The 23,393-nt window shown below is 47.1% G+C and overlaps 2 protein-coding genes across 4 annotated transcripts; one reads left to right on the forward strand and one right to left on the reverse strand.

The window, feature by feature from the left end:
• Positions 1-6,918: 6,918 nt before the first annotated feature.
• MRPS14 (mitochondrial ribosomal protein S14) lies at positions 6,919-10,099 on the forward strand. The gene is made up of 3 exons (XM_083744056.1): positions 6,919-7,024; positions 7,810-7,968; positions 9,670-10,099. The coding sequence occupies exons 1-3, from the start codon at positions 6,986-6,988 to the stop codon at positions 9,850-9,852; spliced, it is 381 nt and encodes a 126-aa protein (XP_083600182.1). The 5' UTR covers positions 6,919-6,985; the 3' UTR covers positions 9,853-10,099.
• CACYBP (calcyclin binding protein) lies at positions 10,100-20,811 on the reverse strand. Of its 3 annotated transcripts, none has more exons than XM_083744021.1 (6): positions 20,648-20,811; positions 17,346-17,541; positions 15,648-15,744; positions 13,991-14,090; positions 12,635-12,729; positions 10,100-11,178 (listed from the first exon to the last, which is right to left on the reverse strand). In XM_083744021.1, the coding sequence occupies exons 1-6, from the start codon at positions 20,654-20,656 to the stop codon at positions 11,019-11,021; spliced, it is 657 nt and encodes a 218-aa protein (XP_083600147.1). In that variant the 5' UTR covers positions 20,657-20,811; the 3' UTR covers positions 10,100-11,018. The 3 variants fall into 3 exon arrangements, with proteins under 3 accessions (XP_083600147.1, XP_083600148.1, XP_083600146.1); XM_083744022.1 differs by lacking the exon at positions 20,648-20,811 and adding an exon at positions 20,477-20,590; XM_083744020.1 differs by lacking the exon at positions 20,648-20,811 and adding an exon at positions 19,664-19,753.
• Between the last annotated feature and the right edge of the window lie 2,582 nt (positions 20,812-23,393).

Below are 23,393 nucleotides of genomic sequence, written 5' to 3' on the forward strand. Positions count from 1 at the left end.
CAGATGACCAGTTCATTGAGTATTCAGAGTATTCAGCCTGTAGCATTTGCACAAAGTCTGCAGGGCGGTTAGGTGACACCCGCCATTTAATGAGCCTTCATTCTGATCTGTTTGCAGGGAGTTTAGATGACACCATGTTAAGCAATTTTCATCCTACTGTTGGAGAAAATAATAATTTCATAAGACTCTCATTTTGATTATTACACTTTCTTTAGAGTTTATGGCCTAGCTAAACTGCAAAGTCCTGTGCCTGTCTAGCTTTTACAGTAACAAAACTAGCTGCTTTTAGGTACTGTACATAAGGTCCATTCCAGAACATTGAAAAGAATAAGCTGTTAGAATCTAGGGTGGCCATTGTATGTCAGGGTTGCGATACAACCAGGATTTATTTGGCTGTCGGAAACAGTTTCTGGATGGATATCACTGAAATGTCCGGGAACAACTTTTGTGTTTGGATTTTTACTTTTTGAACCCTATTGTATGCATGGCAGTTGTGATTAATCTTGAATTGTTTTGTAGACAGATGAAAGAGGATATTGTAAGACATTTAATGAATAGGAAAATTAGTCAAAGTCTTACTAAATAAAGACGCTGACAAATTGTTATATGTAATCACATGATATTATGGTGGGGGCTGATCTGAAGAATAAAATGATTGGTTCAGGGTGATGACACTGGGTTGCAACTATTAAGATTGCTGTGATCCTTTGATTAGTGAATAGAAGTGATGTGTGTATAAACAACATTTCAAATCTGTAAGTTGACAGCTATGCATGACTTCCCCCAAATAATCTTGGAAACTGTAGTTTATGTTATGTACTGAAGTTCTCACCCTGGGCCAGCAGAGGGATACTGTAGATAGTTTTCACTCAGGTCCACATCAGTTATTTTAGGCGGGAAACCCTGGGTTGTTGTTGCTACAATGTTGACAGCTGGCTGCCTATAAAAGCAGGCCGGCTGAGCTGTTTGCTGTTCAGTTTTCTGTTCCAGCTTACAAAATAAAGAGCTGCTTTGGAGAAATCGCTGTGTCGTCTGCCATGTCTACCCACTATTCAACACTGGCGACGAGGATGGGATCGGTGGACATCAGAGCACAGCCAGATGCGGCCATCCTCTGAACTGAGCTGAATCACAGAGCGAAATGACTGAGCGAAATCACTGGACAGAACCAATTCAGAGCTGACCGTTCTGGCGAGAGCGCTGTGTTCCATCCATCGCCCTTCTCTCCGGCATCGGAATCATGTCTTCACTTGCGCCTCTACTGCCGTTTGCGACAGCCTCTGAATCATGGGACTCCTACCTCGCTCAGTTTGACTGCTACCTCCAAGCCAACGAGCTGACAGCAGTATCAAAGGATCGGAAGCGGGGCCAATTCCTCAGCCTCTGTGGGCCTGAGGTGTTTGAGACGGCCCGAGCATTGGTTGCGCCTGAAGCAGTCCAGGCAACACCATGGGACACGATCCAAGAGAAGCTCCGCAACCACTACACACCAAAGCCGTCCAGGATTGCTGCCCGCCATGCGTTCTACCACTGGAACCAGGCAGAGGGGGAGTCAATCAGCAACTACAACACTGCCCTCAGACAGGCTGCCATGCACTGTGAGTTCCGAGACTTAGACGATGCCTTGATGGATCAAATCGTCTGCGGGGTCAGGGACATCCATCTGCAACGCCGTCTCCTCACCAAGCCAGACCTCACGCTACAGAAAGCCATTGAGGAGGCTGTGGCCTCAGAAGCTGCTGAACGCTCCGCCCAGGAGATCCGCAAGTCCAGCAGCCCGTGTCTTGCTAGGAAGCCAGTTCCAGTGCATCATGAAGAGGCCAGCAGTGATGAGGCATCCTCCAGTGAAGACGATGACGTGCACCAGACAAAGCGGGAGCGCAGAAAGTTCCAACAGAAGTCCAAGGGCAACCGGAATGTGCCATCTGCGGAGGCAACCATTCCCGTGCCAAGTGTCGATTCAGAGACGCCATCTGTAGGAAGTGTTCCAGAAGGGGCCACATTGCTTAAGTCTGCCGATCGGCTCCGTCTGACACCCCCCCTTCACTGACTCGCAAGTCCAAGTCTTCACTCCAGTCCGCCAGGGAAAGCTGTTTCGCTCTCACCAACTGCCGCTGCCCGTCTGGAACCACAATTAGCCAAACCGACTCGCCTACGCGACGCAAGCTGAACGTCACGGTGCTCATTGAAGGAGCTCCATGTGACATGGAGACTGACACCGGGTCTGCCCTGTCCATCGTGTCTTGGAGCACCATCAAAAGACTGGTACCCAGAGTGTCCAAAAGGCAACTTGACTCTCACCACGTACACCTGAGAGACTACCAGGGAAACGACATTCCCGTGGTAGGCGTTGGCCAGTTCCGGATTGCCTTCAAGGGTTTTTCGGGCCTGCTCCGACTGGTGGTGGTCGAAGATCAGCGGCCAAGCCTCCTAGGGCTAGACTGGTTTGATGCCCTCGGCCTGGAAGTCACCAGCATCAACTGCATCTCTAACGCAGAGACTGAGGGTCTGGTCAAAGACTTTGCCGAGGTTTTTGATGGCACTTTGGGGCAATATACAGGTACGCCCATCTCCTTTAGCCTTGATCCACAAGTCGCCCCCATCAAGCTAAAGTCACGCCGGGTTCCCTTTGCTCTCAAGGCTAAGGTGGATGAACAACTGGACAAGCTGATCGCCCAAGGAGTTTTGGAGCTGGTTGACCACGCCAAGTGGGAAACCCCCATCGTCACGCCTGTCAAGCCAGACGGGTCAGTGAGAATCTGCGCCGACTACAAGTGCACCATCAACAAGGCACTTCAGCAGCACGCTTACCCGGTTCCTGTTGTTCAACACCTGCTGCATTCCCTGGGTGAGGGTAAGGTCTTCGCTAAGCTGGACCTTGCCCAAGCCTATCAACAACTGCCCGTCGATGATGCCACTGCTGAAGCCCAGACGATCGTCACCCACCGAGGGGCATTCCGTTGCCGCCAGTTGCAGTTCGGGGTGAGTGTGGCTCCTGGCATCTTCCAAAGCCTTATGGAGCGTTTCCTGCAAGGGCTTCCGGGCGTGGTACCATATTTTGATGACTCACACCAGCAGCTGTTCGAGCGCCTCCGTGCCATGCTGACCAGGTTCCAAGAGGCCAGGCTCAAGGTAAAGAGGGATAAGTGCCAGATTGCCGTTCCACAGGTAGAGTTCCTGGGCTATCTTATCGACGCCTCCGGCCTTCACCCGACCACATCCAAGATCCACGCTATCCAGCAGGCCCCCATCCCAAAGAACAAGACGGAGTTGCAGGCGTTCCTGGGGCTGCTGAACTTTTATAACATGTTCCTGCCCCACAAAGCCACGGTGGCTGAGCCTCTTCACCGACTCCTCGGCACAAAGACGCCTTGGTCCTGGGGTCATCGGGAGACGGCGGCCTTCAACACGGTCAAGGCTCTCCTTTCATCGGACAGTGTGCTGGTACAGTACAGTGAAGCCAGGCCGCTGGTCCTTGCCTGTGACGCCTCACCTTTTGGCATCGGCGCTGTCCTTAGTCACCGTTTTCCAGACAGAAGAGAAGCACCGCTCGCCTACTTTTCCAGGACACTATCTCCAACGGAATGGAATTACAGCTAGCTTGACAAGGAGGCACTGACACTTGTGGCTGGAGTGAAGAGGTTCCATGAATACCTCTATGGCAGGACTTTTGACCTCATCACTGACCACAAGCCGCTCCTGGGCCTCCTCGCCGGTGATTGTCCAACTCCACCGGTCCTCTCACCGCGCATGCTGCAATGGACTGTTTTCCTGGCTGCCTACCACTACCGGCTCGTCCATCACCCAGGGAAATCAGTGGGTCATGACGACGCCCTCAGCCGTTGCCCTCTTCCATCATTTGTGGAAGACCCGGCTCCAGCTTCATCACTCCTCCTGATTGAGGATCTTCCGGCAGCGCCTGTATCGGCTGCCACTGTGGCCTCCGCATCTGCCCAGGATCGCACCATCAGCCGGGTGCTCAACTGGGTGTGGAGGGGGTGGCCACAAGGGACTTTTGCATCGGAGTTCCAGCCCTTTGCAACCAGACAACATGAACTCTCAGCTCATCGCGGCTGTCTGCTGTGGGGAGACCGCGTCGTGATTCCCCAAAGACTCCGTCAACGCGTCCTGGAGGCTCTGCACATTGGCCACCCGGGAATTGTCAAAATGAAGGCGTTGGCTCGGTGTTAGGTCTGGTGGCCTAACATGGACGATGCCATCATGACCTGGGTGTCCACCTGTCAAGCGTGCCAAGAATCGAGGCCTGCACCACCGGCAGCTAAGGGACACACCTGGGAGACGCCAAAGACACCCTGGTCAAGGGTGCACATTGATCTGGCTGGCCCCTTTCACGGCCGGACCTTTATGGTAGTGGTGGACGCCTATTCCAAATGGCTGGAGGTCGCCCTGATGCCCTCCACCACTACCGAGGCCATCATCCGGGTGCTGCGAGGCCTGTTTGCAACGCATGGGTGTCCTGATGTCCTTGTCTCTGACAACGGACCGCAGTTCACGTCAGGCACTTTTGAGCGGTATCTTTTGGGGCTGGGCATCCGCCATGCCCTAACGGCACCCTTTCATCCATCCAGCAACGGGCAAGCGGAGAGAATGGTGCGCTTGGCAAAAGAGGCACTGGCGCGCCTGGACCGGGGAGACTGGCACGAGCGGGTCGCCGAATACTTGTTCGTGCCACACATCACCCCTCATGCAGCCACAGGGCGGAGTCCTGCTGAACTGCTTATGGGCTGCCGCCTCAGGTCACCGCTTGACCGGCTGCACCCAGACTTTGCCATGGCCGAACCCCCAGGCTGTGCCAACGCGCCACGGTCATTTGTCCCAGGAAACCAGGTCTTTGCCCGGAACTATATCGGGGACATTCCTTGGGTGCCAGCCACAGTAGTGGGAATCACTGGACCTCGCTCATACCAAGTGGCACTTGAAGACGGACGCTTGTGGCGCCGGCACATAGACCAGCTTAGGCGCAGGGTTGGGGACTTGGACACTACCGTGGTGCCCCCAACTGTGCTTGTGGCTCCAGAAGAGACACTTACAGATGGCGAGGCTCCACCTACACCTCCCTCGCAAACTGCCAGCATGGAGCCGAACCAAGCCGCTTCAGAGGGTCTGCCAGACTTACCACAGACTCAGACCACTCCACTTGCGGAGGCTCCACCCACAGCAGCGGATCCAGGGGATTTGGTTTCAACACTACCCAGGGTCGCACCACAGCCTCAGCAAGAATTGTGTGGCCCCCCGGACTTGGCTACCAGTCCCCGGCGGTCTGACAGAGTTTCCAAGCGCCCAACTTATTTAAAGGACTATGTTGTTGGACATGTATCACTGTTGCTCTAAGTATGGGAAATGTAACCGATATGCTTTTGTGCCTAATTGAACCATTACGTGTAGTGCTGTATATAAGGAAACCATTATGATTGCAACTCGGTGGGGAGGGGTGTTATGTACTGAAGTTCTCACCCTGGGCCAGCAGGGGGATACTGTAGATAGTTTTCACTCAGGTCCACGTCAGTTATTTTAGGCGGGAAACCCTGGGTTGTTGTTGCTACAATGTTGATAGCTGGCTGCCTATAAAAGCAGGCTGGCTGAGCTGTTTGCTGTTTCAGTTTTCTGTTCCAGCTTACAAAATAAAGAGCTGCTTTGGAGAAATCGCTGTGTCGTCTGCCATGTCTACCCACTATTCAACAGTTTACCCCTCACAGAGCTACAATTCCTATCACCCATAACAAACTACAGCTTCCAGGATTTTGAGTAGGGAGAGAGAGAAATGTTATTTAAACATATGGTGTGTACACAGCTGTTGTCTTATTTGTGCCCACCTGCTTACTGCTCTGGGGTCCCTTTTTGGCTCAGTATTGTGCTGAATTTATTTGAATTCATTTCCAACCTGCCTTCTCCCTACAAAAAACTCATTTCGTGAAGTTCAAAGATCCCGTAAATAAAAGGGTTTATAAGGGGTTGGGCAGTCGTGAGGGTCATGGCGCACTGGTAGAGCACCTGCTTTCTGTGCAGAAGGTCTCTGCTTGAATATCCGCTGTCTCTGCAGATGTTTCCTGCCTGGAGCCCTGGAAAGCTGCAGGCAATATTGCGCCCAAGGCAGGAATGGTTGCCTGTTGCTGCAACATAAACAATAGTCTTGTAGTATGCAGCTGACAAACGAGTATTATTAAGCTTTTGTGCACTACAAAAGGCACATTTCCTTTTATTATTCACCTGCTGTCTCTTGTTTTCTATTCTGTGAGGTATTTTAAAGTGGCTGACTTTGCAAGATAATAGCTCCAAAATGTGATAAGCTGCTAGCTCATTTGCAAAGCTAAGCAGGGTCTGGTATTGCTTCAAACTGGATGGGGAGCTGTGTGTTGAGATTCCAGCATTGGACTAGATGACCCCTGGGGTTCCCCTGAATTCTATTATTCTCTATATTAATTTTTAAATTATATTTCATTACTTTCACCAGTTTCAAATTTGTTATCCATTTCTCTGGGATTTGGCTTCTGCTTTCCTTCCATGCTGTTTTTGTACACATCCCTTTTACGTACTGCATGATATCACTTATTTCACCTAATACAGGTTCCTCTATTAGATCACATATTTCACCTATTAATTTCTATCATTCTCATTTTGCTTTTGTTTTGCTTTTTCCCTCCCCGCCCCCAAGCAGGCTTCCTTTCTCCGCTTTAGCTAAACCTCCCGCATTCTCTCCTTCAACTGCGAGCGCGCGTCTCCAGAAGCATCTCTATGTCCCACTATGAGCAGTTAGCTCCGCCTAACTACTGGCGACGCATGCGCGGTCCGCCGCGACGCCGTTGGAGGCTAGTATGGCGGGGTAAAGGGGGCGGGGCCGCGCGCTTCTCAGCCACACCGCCGTGGATTATACTTGAGTAGCTCCGCCTAACTGCTGGCAGCGCATGCGCAGCTTTCCTCCGCGCTGCCTTTGGCGAGCAGCATTGTGGGGCCGGCGGGGCGCAAGATGGCGGCGGCGGCGGTGCTTCGGGCGGCGTCTCGTCAGGTGAGAGTCGCGGTCGCGCGTGTTTCCTCCTGGGGGGCCGCCCTTTCCCTTGGCTGCGGGTTGTCAAGTTTCAGCCCCTCAGAGACGGAGCCGCGCCTGGCGGATGTTTCGCCTCCCCGCAAACGGGTTGTTTTGTGCGCCGCCTTTCTCCCGAGAGGGGCTCGAGGCGGCTGACAGATTGGGAACGTAGAAAAGGCGACAATTAGAAAGCACACAGAGTTTGGCGCCATGAGCCCCGTCCTTTCCAGGCCTGTGCTCGGGGGGGGGGGGGGTGAAGGACACGAGCGTCTCATTTCGCTTGGATAGGTGTCAGCTGCTGTGTTTCCGGTTGGTGGAGGTTGGCCTTGGGGGACAGAAAGCCGGGAATTCGTCCCGTGAGTTATTGAGCCCCAAACACAAGCCCACACTAAAGTCTGTCTCTCCACCCCGGAAGAAACTCAGGAATGTAAATAGCCTTTTGCTTGTTTGCCCGTAGGAAATATTGTACTGCAGTGCTCTCTGCTAGCCAGGCGTTTATTCCCCGTGAGTCACCCCATCAGGGTGCTACAAATTACAAACAATTGCGTCTCCAGGTGGGTAGGCTAGTAAATTATTTGTGGGCTCACACTTTCGTGGTCTTTCCCTCCCAAGGCTAAATCTGGAAAACCGTTTGTCAGCAAATCAGATAAAAGTATAATTACTTTTAAAAGAACAGATGCAGTGATGAATATCTGGACGCTTGCATCTGATTACTTGCACAAATTGTACCACACTTTGACCCTGATTTATTTTTGTTATAATAATAGATCTTCCGCATACCATGTGTTGGACAAGTAAGGGGTTATTATGTTGACTGGAGGATGGTACGTGATGTTAAGAGAAGGAAGATGGCTTTTGAATATGCAGATCAGAGGCTGCGGCTGAATTCCCTTAGGAAAAACAAAATTTTGCCCAAAGAACTCCAGGTAAGATTAAAATACTTTTTAAAGATATTCTTGATTGTAGCAATGAACCAAGCATCCCCTCCCCATCTACATCACAGATTCAGAAATATATTTTATTTCAGTATGATATAACCATAGTAGGTTATGAACAGGTTATGAATAGAATCATCTCCTGATTCATTTTCCACAGTACATCCATTGCTTTTACATACTTTTATAGTCATTGGTTTATCCAATTTCTATTCTTTCCAGAAGCTAAGAGTCCACTAAGCAAATAATAGTATGGAAGAAGGTAGCCAGTTGTGTGCAGTTACAGTATTACACTGAGGATCAGTTTGGAATGTAACCTACTGCTTGGGAATCCTATAATTTTGTTTTAAGTTATTGTGTCTTTATTGTGGTGGGTTCCCGGAAGTGGCATCTATTATGCATTTAAAACCTTTCTCATTGTGTCCTTCAATTAAAAATTCCAGGCAGTTTTTTGCTGGTTATTCTGTTCCAGACTGTACCCTTTCTTAAATTTAAAAGGCATAATGAAAGCTCTTTTGTTTCCCATATGCTTTTAGAATTTAACAACACTAGGGCTGACCTGCCCTCTGCTATTCCTCACCCATTAACTTCCTAGACCTTCCCCTTCCCACACTATGCAACTACTAAGATTGCTTTTCACTGAAGCTGCTTATCTCTTCAGTTTTGCAACCCTGCTTTGCTCTCGTTTTTACCTTCGCCCCATGTCCATGCTTCTTCCCTCTCTTTTTGTGCAAGCAGCCTTGCACACAAACTTCCCACACAGTAACATCCTGTATCTGACTCCACCTACACATTGCAGCTATGCACCCTTTTCATCTTCTGCCCAGGTGTGAAGCCACCATCCCTTTCGTCTTCCACCCTATTCCCACACGCCTCCTACTCCCTCTTTTTTCGCAAACCCCCTTGCACCCCCAATTTCATCTTCGCTTCCTTTTGCCCTCCATATTTCCTCTTTAATTTTCTCAACTCTCCCTTGCAAAAAAATTAAGAAAATATGAGTATCGCTTGAAGGAGTTGGTTATGTTTAGCATGGAAAAGAGGAGACTGAGATAGCCATTTTCTTAAGGGCTGTCACATGGAAGTTGGAGCAAGCTTATTTTCTCCTGCTCTGGAGGGTAGGACTCGAGGCAATGGCTTCAAGTTACAAAAAAGGAGATTCATACTAAACATTTGGAAAAACTTTCTGACAGTAAGAGGAGTTCAGTAGTGGAACAGATTCGAGACACATGTTATTTTTGCCTGTGAGTTTGCAGATTCCTACCTGGGGGAATTAAAGCTTTGATTTGTCACAACCATAGTGGTTGTAAAACTGCTGTTGCTGTCACATTTCCTTCCTGTGTTGCTAAACTTTTAAGAGACAGTGTCCTTGTGAATGATATATACTACATGTGTCTCCCAATTTACACAGGGGTTACATTCTGGACCTCTGTATGAGTCAGTGAAATGTTCATAAATGGGAAGCACCTTAGAAAATCCTAGTGGCTTGCGAGGAAACCCTCCCCACAGCCCAAAGAGGATGTCCTCTTCAGGCTCTGCAAAAGGTCTCCTCGCAAGTCACTAGGACTCTCTATGGTGCTCCCCAGTTCCAGGTTTCAGCGGGTTAACTGCAAATAGATGGTGTGTAAATTGGGTGCTGCCTGTAGTAGCTCCAAGACTACCGATGGGTATTACCGCTGTTTTTATTTGTTCCAGGAAGTGGCTGAAAAAGAGATTGCTGCCCTTCCCCGGGACACCTGCCCAGCGAGGATCCGTAATCGATGTGTTCTGACATCCCGTCCACGAGCTGTAGTGTGGCGATGGAGGTTAAGCCGAATTGTCTTCCGCCATCTGGCTGACCATGCGCAGCTCTCTGGAGTACAGAGAGCAATGTGGTGAGCCACCACCAACAAGGCTTTTCTTCAAAAAAGACAAAACTGAGTTCTATTTCAACTCCTAGGATGAATTAAAGACACGTTATATAACTTGCAGCATGTAAGGAGTCTGAAGGGGGGGGATAGTCCCATTGGTAGAAGACACTTAGCTAGAAGGGGGCAACCTTGTTTAATTTTGTCAAATCTGCCACACTTGCTCCTCTTGTATATTTAAAAATGACATGGAAAAATAAAGCAGTCCCACGCTTGGATTTTGTTTGTCCTTTGCATTTAAGGTTTGATATATAACATTACATTGTTGCAGGGTGTATATTGCTAGCAAATCTGAAAAATCACATAGACACAGAATTCAGATACACTACATAGTTAAAACATATATTTTCTTCCTGACTAAGCTGCTAAATGGATTGGTGCAGCTCTCACTGCCGCTAGATGGAGTGCATGGTCCAAAAACAATGGCTAGAAACATGAGGGTTTAAGTAAATATAGTTATCCTATATTTTGCAATTCCTGTTGGTGGGTCTGGGACGTCAATGTCCTGTTATTTTGACTATTGCAACAATTACATTACAGCTTGTTCAGTCCATCGCTGTCCTCACTGAGTATCTCCACAAGGACAGATTGGCACAAATCCTCATCAGTACAGAGGAGGAAGCCAGAGTGAAACATCAATAACCCTGCCCCCTGGAAGCTCCCAGCAATGTACTTAACAGTCCTATTACATGCTAGTTAATTCACATGCTTCCATAGTGCTCTTGAAATGGGCACCATCAGTCTCTGAGAAAAGTATATGAAGCTTTCTATTTCCCTTGTCTGTACATACAGATTACGCATACATGCCCTGAAACCTATTTCCTCAATGGTTAGAAGTGAAAGTTTCTTATACAGAACTTGGGCAGGTGTGGGTAGTAAGTAGATGTTGATTTCAGACAATAGACAGTTGCACTCAAACTAGCTTACTTATTTTTATCAATTTCACAAAAAGCACGTAAAGCTTTATGGAAAAAGGGCAACACATTTGCAGGAAAAGCTTTTCTGCATGCTTTATTTCCCATCTCCAACCTGAAATGTAAAACTTGTTTTTACGCAGAAGATTATGTAAACAGCACACTTTCTCTGATCTCAGCAGAAGCCCCATACAAAAGATGTACATTTAAGATGGGTATTTGTTCAAATATCTATTGGGAAATCATCTTTGACTTGCTTTTCTCGGCTCTCAACCCAGGCTTTGTTAATTGACCTCTTCATTTCATCATCGCCTTCAGCATACATCTTTTTCAGGAGATTCATCAACCCTTCACTCGGGTCCGAGGTGTCATAAGCAGCTTTCCTAGAGCATACAAACATACAGAAAATAATTACATCACCAGTTACACACAAAGTTTGGCATGCATTAAGATTTAAATTCAGTGGTACCTCGGGTTACATACGCTTCATGTTACATACACTTCAGGTTACAGACTTCACTAACCCAGAAATAGTACCTCGGGTTAAGAACTTTGCTTCAGGATGAGAACAGAAATCGTGCTCCGGCGGCGTGGCAGCAGCAGGAGGCCCCATTAGTTAAAGTGGTGCTTCAGGTTAAGAACGGACCTCCAGAATGAATTAAGTACTTAACCGGAGGTACCACTGTACAAGTAAGCAAACAGTAAAATAATGAGAGCTCAAATCCTAAACCTGTTTACCTGTAAGTTTTATTAAAAATCAGTGGAACATATACAGAGGGATTGTTAGGACTAGACTAAGAGCAACTGGCTGGGAGAGAGGAAGCCTGGATAACTTTCAATTACTGTCTTGTTTCTCCCCACTTCTGCTTACAAGCCTCCCAACTCCCAAATATGAATCTGTGCCCTCTCTTATAATCAAAATACACATGTTAAAAGTACATAGATCAGACCTCAGGCAGTAAGAGGTGGGAATATGAAAAAGTACAGACATTAAACCTGTCACTTGCGCTTACTATTCCTTCTGCATTACACCACACCTGCAGCCACTCTGGTAAACTATCCATATATCCCCCAGGAAGCTTGTTTTGTATATTGGAAAACCTTGGGTTTTGCTACAGGACAAATTAGTTCCTGAATATCTGGCATTCAATGTAGTATTAATTCCAGAAAGTGACATGGCCCTTTTGTGCAGCAAAACAAGCAACCAGTTTTTGCATATATTTAGTGGAATATTAAGTATTCGTGTTCTTGTAAGGACACAGGGAAGATTTCATTAAAAATACTGTGGCCTGTTTCAGGTATGAGTAGCAAGAACCACCAGTAGGCAAATACGGTTTCTGCAATAAATGTTACAAGCAAAGATTAAAAGCTCATTGTGTTGCAGTTTAGAAAGACATGGAATTGAGCCAGCTTAGCCCAGCGGTTCCATCGACCAACGCATAGCTTGGATTCTGCAATCGCCCACAGGCAGTGGTTTGAAACCTGTGGCTTTTTTTTATTAAAAAAATTTAAAGACATGGAATTGTATTCTATTATGAAAATGAACAAGTTCTAAATAAGATGATATGGCAGAGCTGACTTAAAGGGATGCCCATCAGGATTATTGAAGTGGCACAATTTGAGCCACTAATAATGAAACCCGGATTAGACTTTTGCCTCAAAGTCTTTTGACTGCCACAACTGGAAACACCGCGACAATAACTCTCAGCATCAAACACCAGCTCAACTGACAAATATTTTGCATGGATCAACACCGCTTTGGGTTAACAAGCCTAATCCGCAAGTCTTTTTTTTCTACAAAACGCAATGCAACAGAGGAAGAAATAGAGGTGCACTTACTCCTTCTCCTTCGTCTCTTTTTCAACTTGTGTTAGGCACTCCCATTTTTCCTCTTGCTTTTTCCTACATAATATCAATATCATATCTGTTTTGATCTGCAAAAATAAGAAAAGCACTACAAAAAGTGAAACTAGGTGGCAGAATTACCGAACAGGCTAAGTATCAATAACTTTATTTTTAATAGTATTTAAAGAATGACAATTCAGTTATGTGAGTTAAAATATAGAATATGGACAACAGGCAGCAGCAACAAAAAAGGGGCAAAATGAGCAGGAGAGATGGCGTTGTATGAGCAATTTTCGCTCACATGTAAAGTATAAAATAGACTAATTCTGTGCAACACTTTTGCCAGCCAAAGCCCACCCACTGAATTTGTTGTGAAACATTCAGAATGGGGCTCGTGTTAGCAGTATGTTCGTTGTCGGTAATTTGAGACAAGGTAATTGTTTTCACCAATCTGAACACTTTTTGCGTTAATTCTCTACACAAATCTCAGAATAAATGCTCTGTTATATACAAGTGTTGTTTCTCTACTAGACAGGTCACATGATTGTAATTTGAAGGTTGCGAGATACAGTATGTGCATTCTGTTGGGCGCAGCAAAAATTTCTTTCAGCTGCACCCAAGAGAAAGAATCTATCCTTATCAAGTTCAATTGTTGTTGTTGTTTAGTTGTTTAGTCGGGTTCGACCCCCTCTTCGTGACCCCCTGGACCAGAGCACGCCAGGCACTCCTGTCTTCCACTGCCTCCTGCAGTTTGGTCAAACTCATGTCTGCAGCTTCGAGAACACTGTATCAAGTTCAATACTGCCTGCTAAAGCCTAAGAAACCACATATATAACATGAATGAGACTAGGCCCCTTGGATGGCATCGAACAAAGTGCTTCTGCTAGTGCAGGGACTAGTGGCTGTGCAGCGTAACTCCACTCTCTCTCCCACAGTTCTCCAGAGCAGATTTAGGGAGGGGGGAAACCATTGTGCTAATGGAAGCTCTTCTTTGGATACTGTTCATTCTTCCCAACAGACTGGTTTCTTTGTGAAAGACTCTCTTGTTATGTCAAGTGGTACAACCCAGATTTGTGACCTCAGGGACAAGTGGGCCTCTGAGGTATGCGGCTGACTGTCCTCTATTGCCCAGCAATATTGAAAACAGAATGTAAATATATGGGCAGGAAGCCTGTCAAAAAAGGGTGAAACCCTTCCATCGTGAAACCACAAGTTACAGAACTGATGGCTCACCCCCTCGCAAGTGCCTAATGACTAATCTGCAGCAGGTAGTAACACAGGAAGCAGCCCTAAGCTGTGGAAACCATACGAATCTACAACGTTAGCATGTACTTGAAAAGAAGCGTTTACCTTCCATGAGCTGCTTTCCACAGAGATGGGTTTCAGAAGATTGTTGAAAGTCATAGTGTAGTTCTTGTTATTCAGATTCTTCACCAGCAGATCAAATGATCTAGAAGGAAGAAGAGATTAATCATAAAGGCACAGCCATGATCTATCAAATTCAGAGAAAGCTGACATGGAAAGGGGGGGGGGGGGAATAAATTGCTCTGCACCTAAAATCTAGTATCACAAATCTAGAGTAACATATAAGACATACCGTATTTTTCGCACTTTTCCCCCTCCAAAAATGAAGGGGAAATCTGTGCACCGACCCATCTCGCTCTCCAGGCTTCAGGAAGCTATCAGCAAGCCTGGGGAGCCCGCGGGAGTTCCCACAGGGCTCCCTAGGCTGCGGATAGCAGCCTGCTGCACGGAGCGCACGGCGCGCTGAAGCAGAGCACCCCGCGCTTCGGGCAGACATCACAAGCTCGGGGACAGCGGGGAGGCGGAGCGCCACCATACCGCTGTTCCCCAACCTGGTTTGGTTTCCCCGACCTGGTTTTTTTTTGGGGGGGGGGGGAAGTAAAGGAAAAAAAGTTTTCCTTTATCTCCCCCCCCAAAAAACTAGGTGCATCCTATGGGACGAAAAATACGGTAACTGAAGCAAAAGAGCTCAAAAGGGAAAAAAACAATAAATACTACAAATACAACAGAAGCGGGTAAAAGTCAAGCCCAGAGATATTCGCATTAAACTGTAAGGAAATTAGTGTGACTTTAAGACACAGTAAATAACGATTCGGTGACGCAACTGAGTTGGCTAGATGCTAATAGACAAGTTCCGTGAGGCAAAACAGCAAAATAAATTGGGTGAGGGGAGGAAAGCACCCATCAGATCGAAGTGTCCAGCAATTAACCAGAGCTCAATCAACAGAAGCAATTATGGCAAGCAGACAAGAGAAACAAAGTGGAGATGGAAGTAAGGAAAGCAGAAAAAATGGAAATGGAACTCAGAGGAGGAACAAGGAGCTGGGGGCGAAATCTAAAGAAAAAAGGCATAAATAAATAGGTATAAATAATTATGAGAAAGCATATGGTACTTCAAAATCAAGAGGGGTAGCAACTATAATTTCAAAGAGATGAGGGTTTAGTATATTAAAGATGAAGAAAGATCCTGAAGGAAAATACATTATAATTCAGGGAACAATGGCAGGGGAAGAGTACACTATAATTAATACTTCTGCTCCTAATGAAAATCTGCTGGAATTTTTTCATAAAATGTTTAAGGAAATGGAGGATTTGAATATATGGGCTATATGATTATGGCAGGAGATTTCAATATAGTATTAGATAAACAATTAGATAAGTCAAATCCAGAGGAAAGGTGTAATAACATTACAGGATTAGCTAAAACTATGAAAAGGAAAGATATGAAAGATGTTTGGAGAGTGATGAGGGGAGGAGAGAAGAAATTACCAATGCATAAGACCTATTCAAGGATCAATTAGATCTTCTTTTCAAAATATATTCATATACTGTACATCAGTTTGCGAAGGAAATTTAATACTTTAATAACTATTTCACTAGCTTCCGAAACATCTTAATATGGGAACAAACAGCCAGGGACAAACAAAGCAAGAAATGGCTCAAGACACAATCTGTACTTCCTGGCATTTAATGAAACACCCACCTTTCTGTGAAATGCACCTTCACATTCTCAGCTGGCAGATGCTGAACTCCACTTAAAGTGATGTAGATTTTCAAAAATTTATCTGACTGATCCCAAGCTAAAGGGATTAAAAGAAAGCTGTATTTATTACATTCATTCCAAACTGCTCTCCCTAGGTGAGCAATTTCTTCATCTTCTAAGATTTTAGCAGGAAGTGCCCACACCTCTGCAAACAATTCTGGCAACCATGAGGGCTAGAAACATGTTTGTTTTTAATGTAAACTGGAGTTGCCAGGAAACAATTACCGTATGTTCCAGCGTATAAGATGACTTTTTAACCCAGGAAGTCGGGGGTCGTCTTAAACGCCGGGTATGGTTGTGGGGGTCGCCTGAGTGTTGCCCTCCACAGCGGTAAAGTCCAATGGGAAGCTCTCCACCGGCTGCCCATGCTCCCCCCACAAGACATGGGACGGGGGGGGGCAGCTCCTCTGACGTCCCTCGGAGCACCTTCAAAGCGGAGGCAGGAGGAGCAGGAGCGAACCATTGTCCCCAAAATAAGCGGGGGGGGGGGGGAGAAAGGGAAATCCCTTCTCATGGCTCGCTAGGCCTCCCGAGTGCCGAACCTCCCCACTCACCCACATGGACCACTGAAGCGACACCTGCCTCAGGTGACCCCAGTGTGTATGCGCATTTTCTACATTTGTGCGTGTCTCCACTCTCTCTCTCTCTCTCTGCCCCCCACGGATGGACACCGGCGAGCTCAGGCGTGAAAGAGAGAGAGAGAGAGAGAGAGAGAGAGAGAGAGAAAGAGCCCACTTTCAGGCAGCTGGTGCGAGGGGGGGGGCGCCTGCACACACCGTGCTTACGAGCCCTGCGCTGTTTCTCTTCCCTCTTACGAAAGGGTGGAGGGGAGAGGGAGCTAGAAGGGGGGGAGCCGCGGAGGGGGGCACGTGGATCTCTTTCATGCGTGCGCGGGGCAGGTAAGCGGCTGTTTGGCGGCCGTTGGGGCTCTGTGAGGTGAGGGAGGTGGGGGGGAGATGGGTCCAGTGAGGGAAAAGAGAGGCGGCAGCTTCTCCTCCTCCTCTCCCCCCCTCACACGGAGAGCGATGGAGGGAGCCCTTCCCACCAAAAAAGGGGCAAGAGGCGGCTGCGCTGGCCTGGCGGCCCCACAAAGGAGGCGGATCATGCGAGGGAAACATTGACTATTATACCGAGAGAGAGAAAGATATACCATATGTTCTGGCTGCCACCGAGGATGGAGGCATGAGGCAAGCAGGGCTTTGAAGTCCTCCCCTCCATCCGCCCCTCCCCTGATCCTCCTGCGAGGCCCCCAGCGCCCCAGCTGCGGTGTGCGTACAGGGATGAAAAGACTGGCTGCCTCTAGTTGGCTCCCAAACTCTATATTTTAACTTGAAAAGTTGGGGGTCATCTTATAAGCCCAGTCGTCTTATATGCCGGAAAATACGGTATGCATCAAGTAACAGTTATTATGGTTTTCATGTGCTCCTGTAGGATCACAAAAAATCCCTTGTTCATGATATAAAAAGTATATAAATCTATGCACAATAACCTACTTTTCCATATATAATCCAACCTATGATTCATGGATTAAAAAATTATATACACTGGCTGTGATCCTAAGCAGTTTACTAAGCAGTTTACAAGATATTTTCTTGAATCTCTTGTATTAATTCAAAGATATGGGTGGATCAGACCTACCATAATTGTTGATTTTCACTGTGTATCCTGTTGGAGGTGGTCTTTCTTCTTCAGATGTTTCTGCTTTTATTTTGATTGGTAAGTGGTTCTTGATTTCTCTTTCTATCTTATTCTTTTCTGACAGCAACAAATCATGAACTCTCTTTCTTGATGCTTTTTTCAAAAGCTCTTTCACCTCATCTAAATCTTTATGTAGCTGGATGAAACACACAGAGCACACAAATCTGTAAGCTGCCTTGAAAGCAAGTGCTGATAAAGAATTAAAACAATCCATACAGTACAATCAAAGCATGAAGTGCAGAACAGCAAACAGTTAAAACCACAAAAAGCACATTAAGGAAATAACTTAATCAGGCCAACTAAAGTATCACAAAACATCATACAAATTTTTGGCATTTCCACAGAAACCATGCAGCCTGGAGAACTTGCAAGCTTGCACATTATTTTGTGTTATTTTGTTTGGTCTAAAAAGATATTCCTCCAATATAGATATTGAGCATTTTGTATGGGTTGACACTAAACATTTTAAAAATGAAACTAGATTCTATTGTCATTTAAAAGACGACATACTGAAAAGTTGTGAAGAAGACACTGGAACAAGAGACAAGAGATTAGCACCTGCCTAAATTCATAAGATCAAGCCATCTGGAGCATAGCTGTCAACTTTTCCTTTTTCTTGCGAGGAATCCTATTCGGAATAAGGGAATTTCCCTTTTAAAAAAGGAAAATGTTGACAGTTATGATCTGGAGAAGAGACGTTAATACTTTCACTCAAGAAAGTTATCAAATGGTGGAATGGATGTCAGAACAGATCTTTTCCATGCTATCCTTTACAGTCAAGCAGGAATGAATTTGTGCCTTCTGATTCCAGGTAAAACACTAGACCTCTCTTCGCAATTTGCCCTCCCTGCTTAAATGCACGAAGGGGTGGGGGTGCGGCAGCACACACCTTTTCACCCTGCTCCTGATGTCACATGCTCCCCAGACCCTTCACACTCACTTTTGCACTGAGTGTGACATTTGCAGAGGGCACACCATTACAGGGCACTAGGTTCTGAACACACAGTATGTGTGCATGTTGTCCTGCTCTTGCCATTGTCCTGCTCACTGTAGAAAGAGGGGGGTAAGCAGGGCCAATGGAACATGCAATATTGAGAATGTGACCAAGAATGTGACCATCCCACATAATAATAACAATAATATCACCTTTATTGTTAATGTACAACCTGTGTACAATGTAATTAACCAACCCTCCCCCCCCTACAAACACTCAATCTCATTGCACTCTGTGTTGCTTGTTGCACAACACACCAACCCTGAACGTCAGTTGCACTATATTATTTTCCTTTCAGTAGCCTAACAGCCCATGGATAGAGACTGTTTTTTAGCCTGTTGGTATGACTGATTATACTTCTATATCTCCTGCCCGAGGGTAGAAGATTAAAGAGGTGCTGGCCGGGGTGTGAATCATCCCTGAGAATTTTTCTCACTTTCCTAAGGCAACGATCCCTTGTGATGTCATCTAGCGGACTCAAGAGACAGCCCACGATATCATGTGCTGTGTTCACCACCCTCTGTAAAGACTTTCTGTCTGTGGCTGTCTAGCCAACGTACCACACTGTGATACAACATGAGAGGACACTTTCTATTGTGGACTGGTAGAAGGAGGTCATCAATTTTGTTTACTTCCCCCAAATTTATTTCTCAGCTTGAAGGACAACTTCAGTGATTACATAGGTCACCATTCCACAGTAACTGCAGCTAGCCCTACGAAGTCCAGGGCATCGTGCATGGCTAAGGCAAGATTCAACAGGAGACAGCCCAGTATTATTGCTAGCTGTTTGTCAAGTCACGCAGAGCCCTTCCAAGCCTGTTCGCAAGTTTCTGAGTTATATATATATCTCAATCAAAAGAAATAAATGAAAAAGCAGCATCTTAAAGGGTGAATATTTAATTATTAATTACATGTATATCCCACCTTCTTTCCTCCTCCCCCACCATGCAAGGAGCTCAAGAAGGCGAACATAGTTCTCGTCCCACTTCATCCCCAAAACAACAACCCTGTGAGGCGGATGTGGGTGAGAGCCAGTGAGCAGCCCAAGGTCCCAGTGTTGGAAATTCCGTAGGTGCCAGGCACATTTTGCTACTGGTGTGGGTCCAGTTATAAATAGAGTCATACCTTGGTTCTTGAACATAATCTGTTCAACTTTCTAAAACCAAGGCATGGCTTCTGATTGGCTACAGGGGCTTCCTGAACTCAAGCAGAAGCAGCGCTGGACGTTCGGCTCCCAAAAACGTTCAAAAACCCAAACATTTACTTCCAGGTTTTTGGCATTCGGGAGCCAAAACGTACGAGTACCAAGGCATTCGGGAACCAAGGTACAACTGTACATGGAGATGTATGGGCACCAGGTTGGCGACTGACATCTCCATCAAGCCAGCTGACATGTGCGGCAAACGATGTACGTTGTTATTGTTATTAGCCTTTATTGGCATAAGTTTATACAATAAAATCGTAAAATCATCCAAATGCATTGATAATCCAAACACATAACATATATAAAAACTAGATTGCCACCATTGAATAAACCAGGGAGCTTTAGATTTAGCTTTAAAGATTTTGTCTTGTCTTTCTGCACTGCTGCACGAATCACGGACATCTTAGTCCTCCATCATCACATCAAGGAAAGTAAGTGCAGGGCTGAGTACAAATAAACTTGACACTACAGCAACCTTTCCACAGGCCTCCCAAATGGAGCTCACAGACCACAGTTCTTGCGTACTGGGACAAGTGAATCAACTCCAAGTGAGTAAACTCCAATCAAGCAATGTAGTTGAGATAATAGAATCCTAGAACTGGAAGGGACCCCAAGGGTCGTCATGTCCAACCCCCTGGCAAATACATATTATGTTGTGGTGATGGTGACTCAGGTTTAAGGGGCCTTTGGGTGCCTAGCTTATATATCTGAGTTTCTAGCACCCCTGCCATTTCCCCAATGCGCCACCATCTGGAACAGAATTCCCCTCCTGTGCTTGGGGAAGGCATCGGTGTCGTCGCCCGGACTATTTTGCCTCGCTTTGTCCTGTTTCATTTCATCTCTTCTCTCCCTTCCCATCCGCCTCTTTTGTACCATTTCCAAAGGGGTCCTTTCTCCCGCGCTCTGCACATGAGCAGGAGCCCCCTCCTTCCTCCCTCTCCGCCCCGGGAGCGGCTCCCGCCGGTCCCCTCGAGGCGCCCAACGGCCCTTCTTCCCTCGCTCGGCCCCGCAGCCGCCCCCGCGCGCCGCGCGCCTCCGCCTCACCTCCTCCATGGCTGGAACAGGGGCCCCACCAAGCGGAGTCGCGCACGCGCATGCGCCGCCCCCTCCCCCCCCCGGGAGGAAACGCGGAAGCGGCGACGCTGGGCGCGCCCAATCAGAACCGCGCCGGCCGCGCTGCTCTCATCGCCCCGCCCCCGAACTTTCTGACCTGAATCGTCACTGCTCCGCGCCCAGCCAATGGCCGCAACGCGCCCAGACAGGAAGCGGAAGAGGGAGAACTCTGGGGGGGAGGGGCCGTTTTTTAAGCGGAGATGGAAACGGAAGAAGCGCGTCTCGTTTTTCTGGATGCGCAGTTTCCGGGTTCAGTCTCGGAGAAGTCGTGTTGTGGTTTTTTCTGCGAGGGCGGAAGCGAAGGCTGCCTGTTGAATTATAGTCATATAGAATTTATATGTTCATTTATGCAAGATAGGTAGGTAGGTAGGTAGAGAGATAGATATTGCACTTCTATTCCCACCTCTTTCTCCAAGGACCGCAAGGTGGCCTGCGTGGCTCTCCCGCCTTCCTCCTCCATAGATAATAGAATTGGAATGGGCCCCTCAAGAGTCATCTAGTCCAACTCCCTGCGATGTAGGAATCCCCACGACTCCTCCTGAGGCGGTGACTGTGACCCAGAGCCACTCCCAGTGAAGTTCGTGGGCAGAGAGGGAGGATTTGAACCATGGTCTCTACTTGTCCAAGTGGAAACGCTCTTAACCACTTGAGGTCCTTCAAAAATGTTTTTCCCACCTACTTTAAATATTAAGTCCCCCACAGTTGCAGATACAGTCCGTTGTACCTCCATATTTCAGAGGACGAGAAGGAGCAGTGGCTGCTAAGGAAAACTAAGAATATAAGAAAAAACAAAAAAAATTCCTTCCAGTAGCACCTTAAAGACCAACTAAGTCAGTTCTTGGTATGAGCTTTCGTGTGCATGCACACTTCTTCAGAAGGATATAAGAATATAAGGAGAGCCAGGCTGGATCAGTAGCTGCAGATGAGAAATCTGTAATTGCATTCAGTCCAGCATCCTGTTCTGACAGTGCTCCAGTGGGAAGCCCACAAGCAAGATCTGAGCACACTTTCTCCCCTCCTGTGACTTTCAGCAACATGTTCAGAAGCATTGCTCTCTCCAACTGTGGAGGCAGAGCACAGCCACAATGGCTACTAGCCATTAATAGCCTAATTCTCCTCCATAAATTTGTCCAATCCTCTTTTAAAGCCATGCAAGTTGGTGGCCATCACTGCCATCCACACGACTTACGATTGACAGAGGTTGAAACTGAAGGAGTGCTGTTTGACTGGGCAAGAGAGTCCACCATTATTATATATTTAGCAACATCCAGTATACCAGCCTTTGCCAATCTGCTGCTCTCCAGAGGTTTTGTACTAAAACATCCACTGAAACTCTTCCTGTTCTGGTTGGCAAATACATCTATGTAATGTAAGGCATACTTTTACACATAATCAGACTCCCAGTTTTAAATATATATTTAGTAAAGGAAATGCAGGCTCCGGGGCTGCAAAACTGAACTGTAATGGTGGGGGAAATTAACCCTTCCACAGTGGCTTTAAAGAATAATAATAATTCCACAGCTTCCTTTCCATTTCAGTCTTATTTCTCCCCCATAGGTGAGAAAGTGGGCAGGGGGAATTTTACTACAGAAATGCCAACCAGGAAAGGATTGATTTCACTCCCACCTGCATTTCTTCCCAAATTTTCCCTCACATACAAATGTAAGGCTGTCATCGCTCAGCCCTATGAAGCGTCTCATCACAATTCTTGATTTGCATGGGCTGGGGAGGGGAGCATAAAAGAAGGCAAGCTGAACAACAGCAGAGGTTTGAATAAAGCAGTGTTTCCCAACCGGTGTTCCGCGGCACAATAGTGTGCCGCGAGACTTTGCCTGGTGTGCCTGAGAGGGAGGCGGGCTCCATGTGCTTAGAGCAACAGGCTGCCGCCCCAAGCCTCTTGCGCCCGACGGGAGCTCCTGCCGGGTGCGCAAGGCTTGCAGACACTCGCCCGAAGCACGGGGAGCCCTCCGTAGGGCTCCCTGTGCTTCGGGCAACAGGCTGCCGCCCCAAGCCTTGCGCGCCTGGCAGGAGCTCCTGCCGGGCGCGCAGGGTTGCAGACACTCGCCCGAAGCACGGGGAGCCCTCCGTAGGGCTCCCTGTGCTTCGGGCAACAGGCTGCCGCCCCAAGCTTTGCGCGCCTGGCAGGAGCTCCTGCCGGGCGCGCAAGGCTTGCAGACACTCGCCCGAAGCACGGGGAGCCAAGCGGCATATAGTCAATATAGGCACAGAGTTAATTTTTTAAACATTTTCTAATGGTGGTGTGCCTCGAGATTTTTTTCATGAAACAAGTGTGCCTTTGCCCAAAAAAGGTTGGGAAACACTGGAATAAAGGAAACCTCAGAGCAGCAATTATAAGGAGAAAGTTTGTGGGGAGCCCTAAAACCTTATGATTAGCTGCAGCAAAGATTCAGAAAGGCAGAGTCTGTTATATATTCCCTGCTGTTACAGTCTTAATTGGTTTGGGAGATGGACCTTATAGGCAAATGAAAAGATTCTCAATGGCACAAGATCTGGTCCACGCCTCCTCCAAGTCCACTGGTTTTTAACACAGGTTCAGCTAACTCCTCCTTATGGTGTCAGGGTTTTAAGGTACAAAGAACATATTGGCATATGTGGTAGCGCTGTAACTATGTACACAAGTTCTGGAAGCTGGTTTTAAATTGGCATTATTGTTGGC

This window comes from Podarcis gaigeae, assembly GCF_964106915.1.
Source record: "Podarcis gaigeae genome assembly, chromosome: 6".
Taxonomy (NCBI): Eukaryota; Metazoa; Chordata; class Lepidosauria; order Squamata; family Lacertidae; genus Podarcis; species Podarcis gaigeae.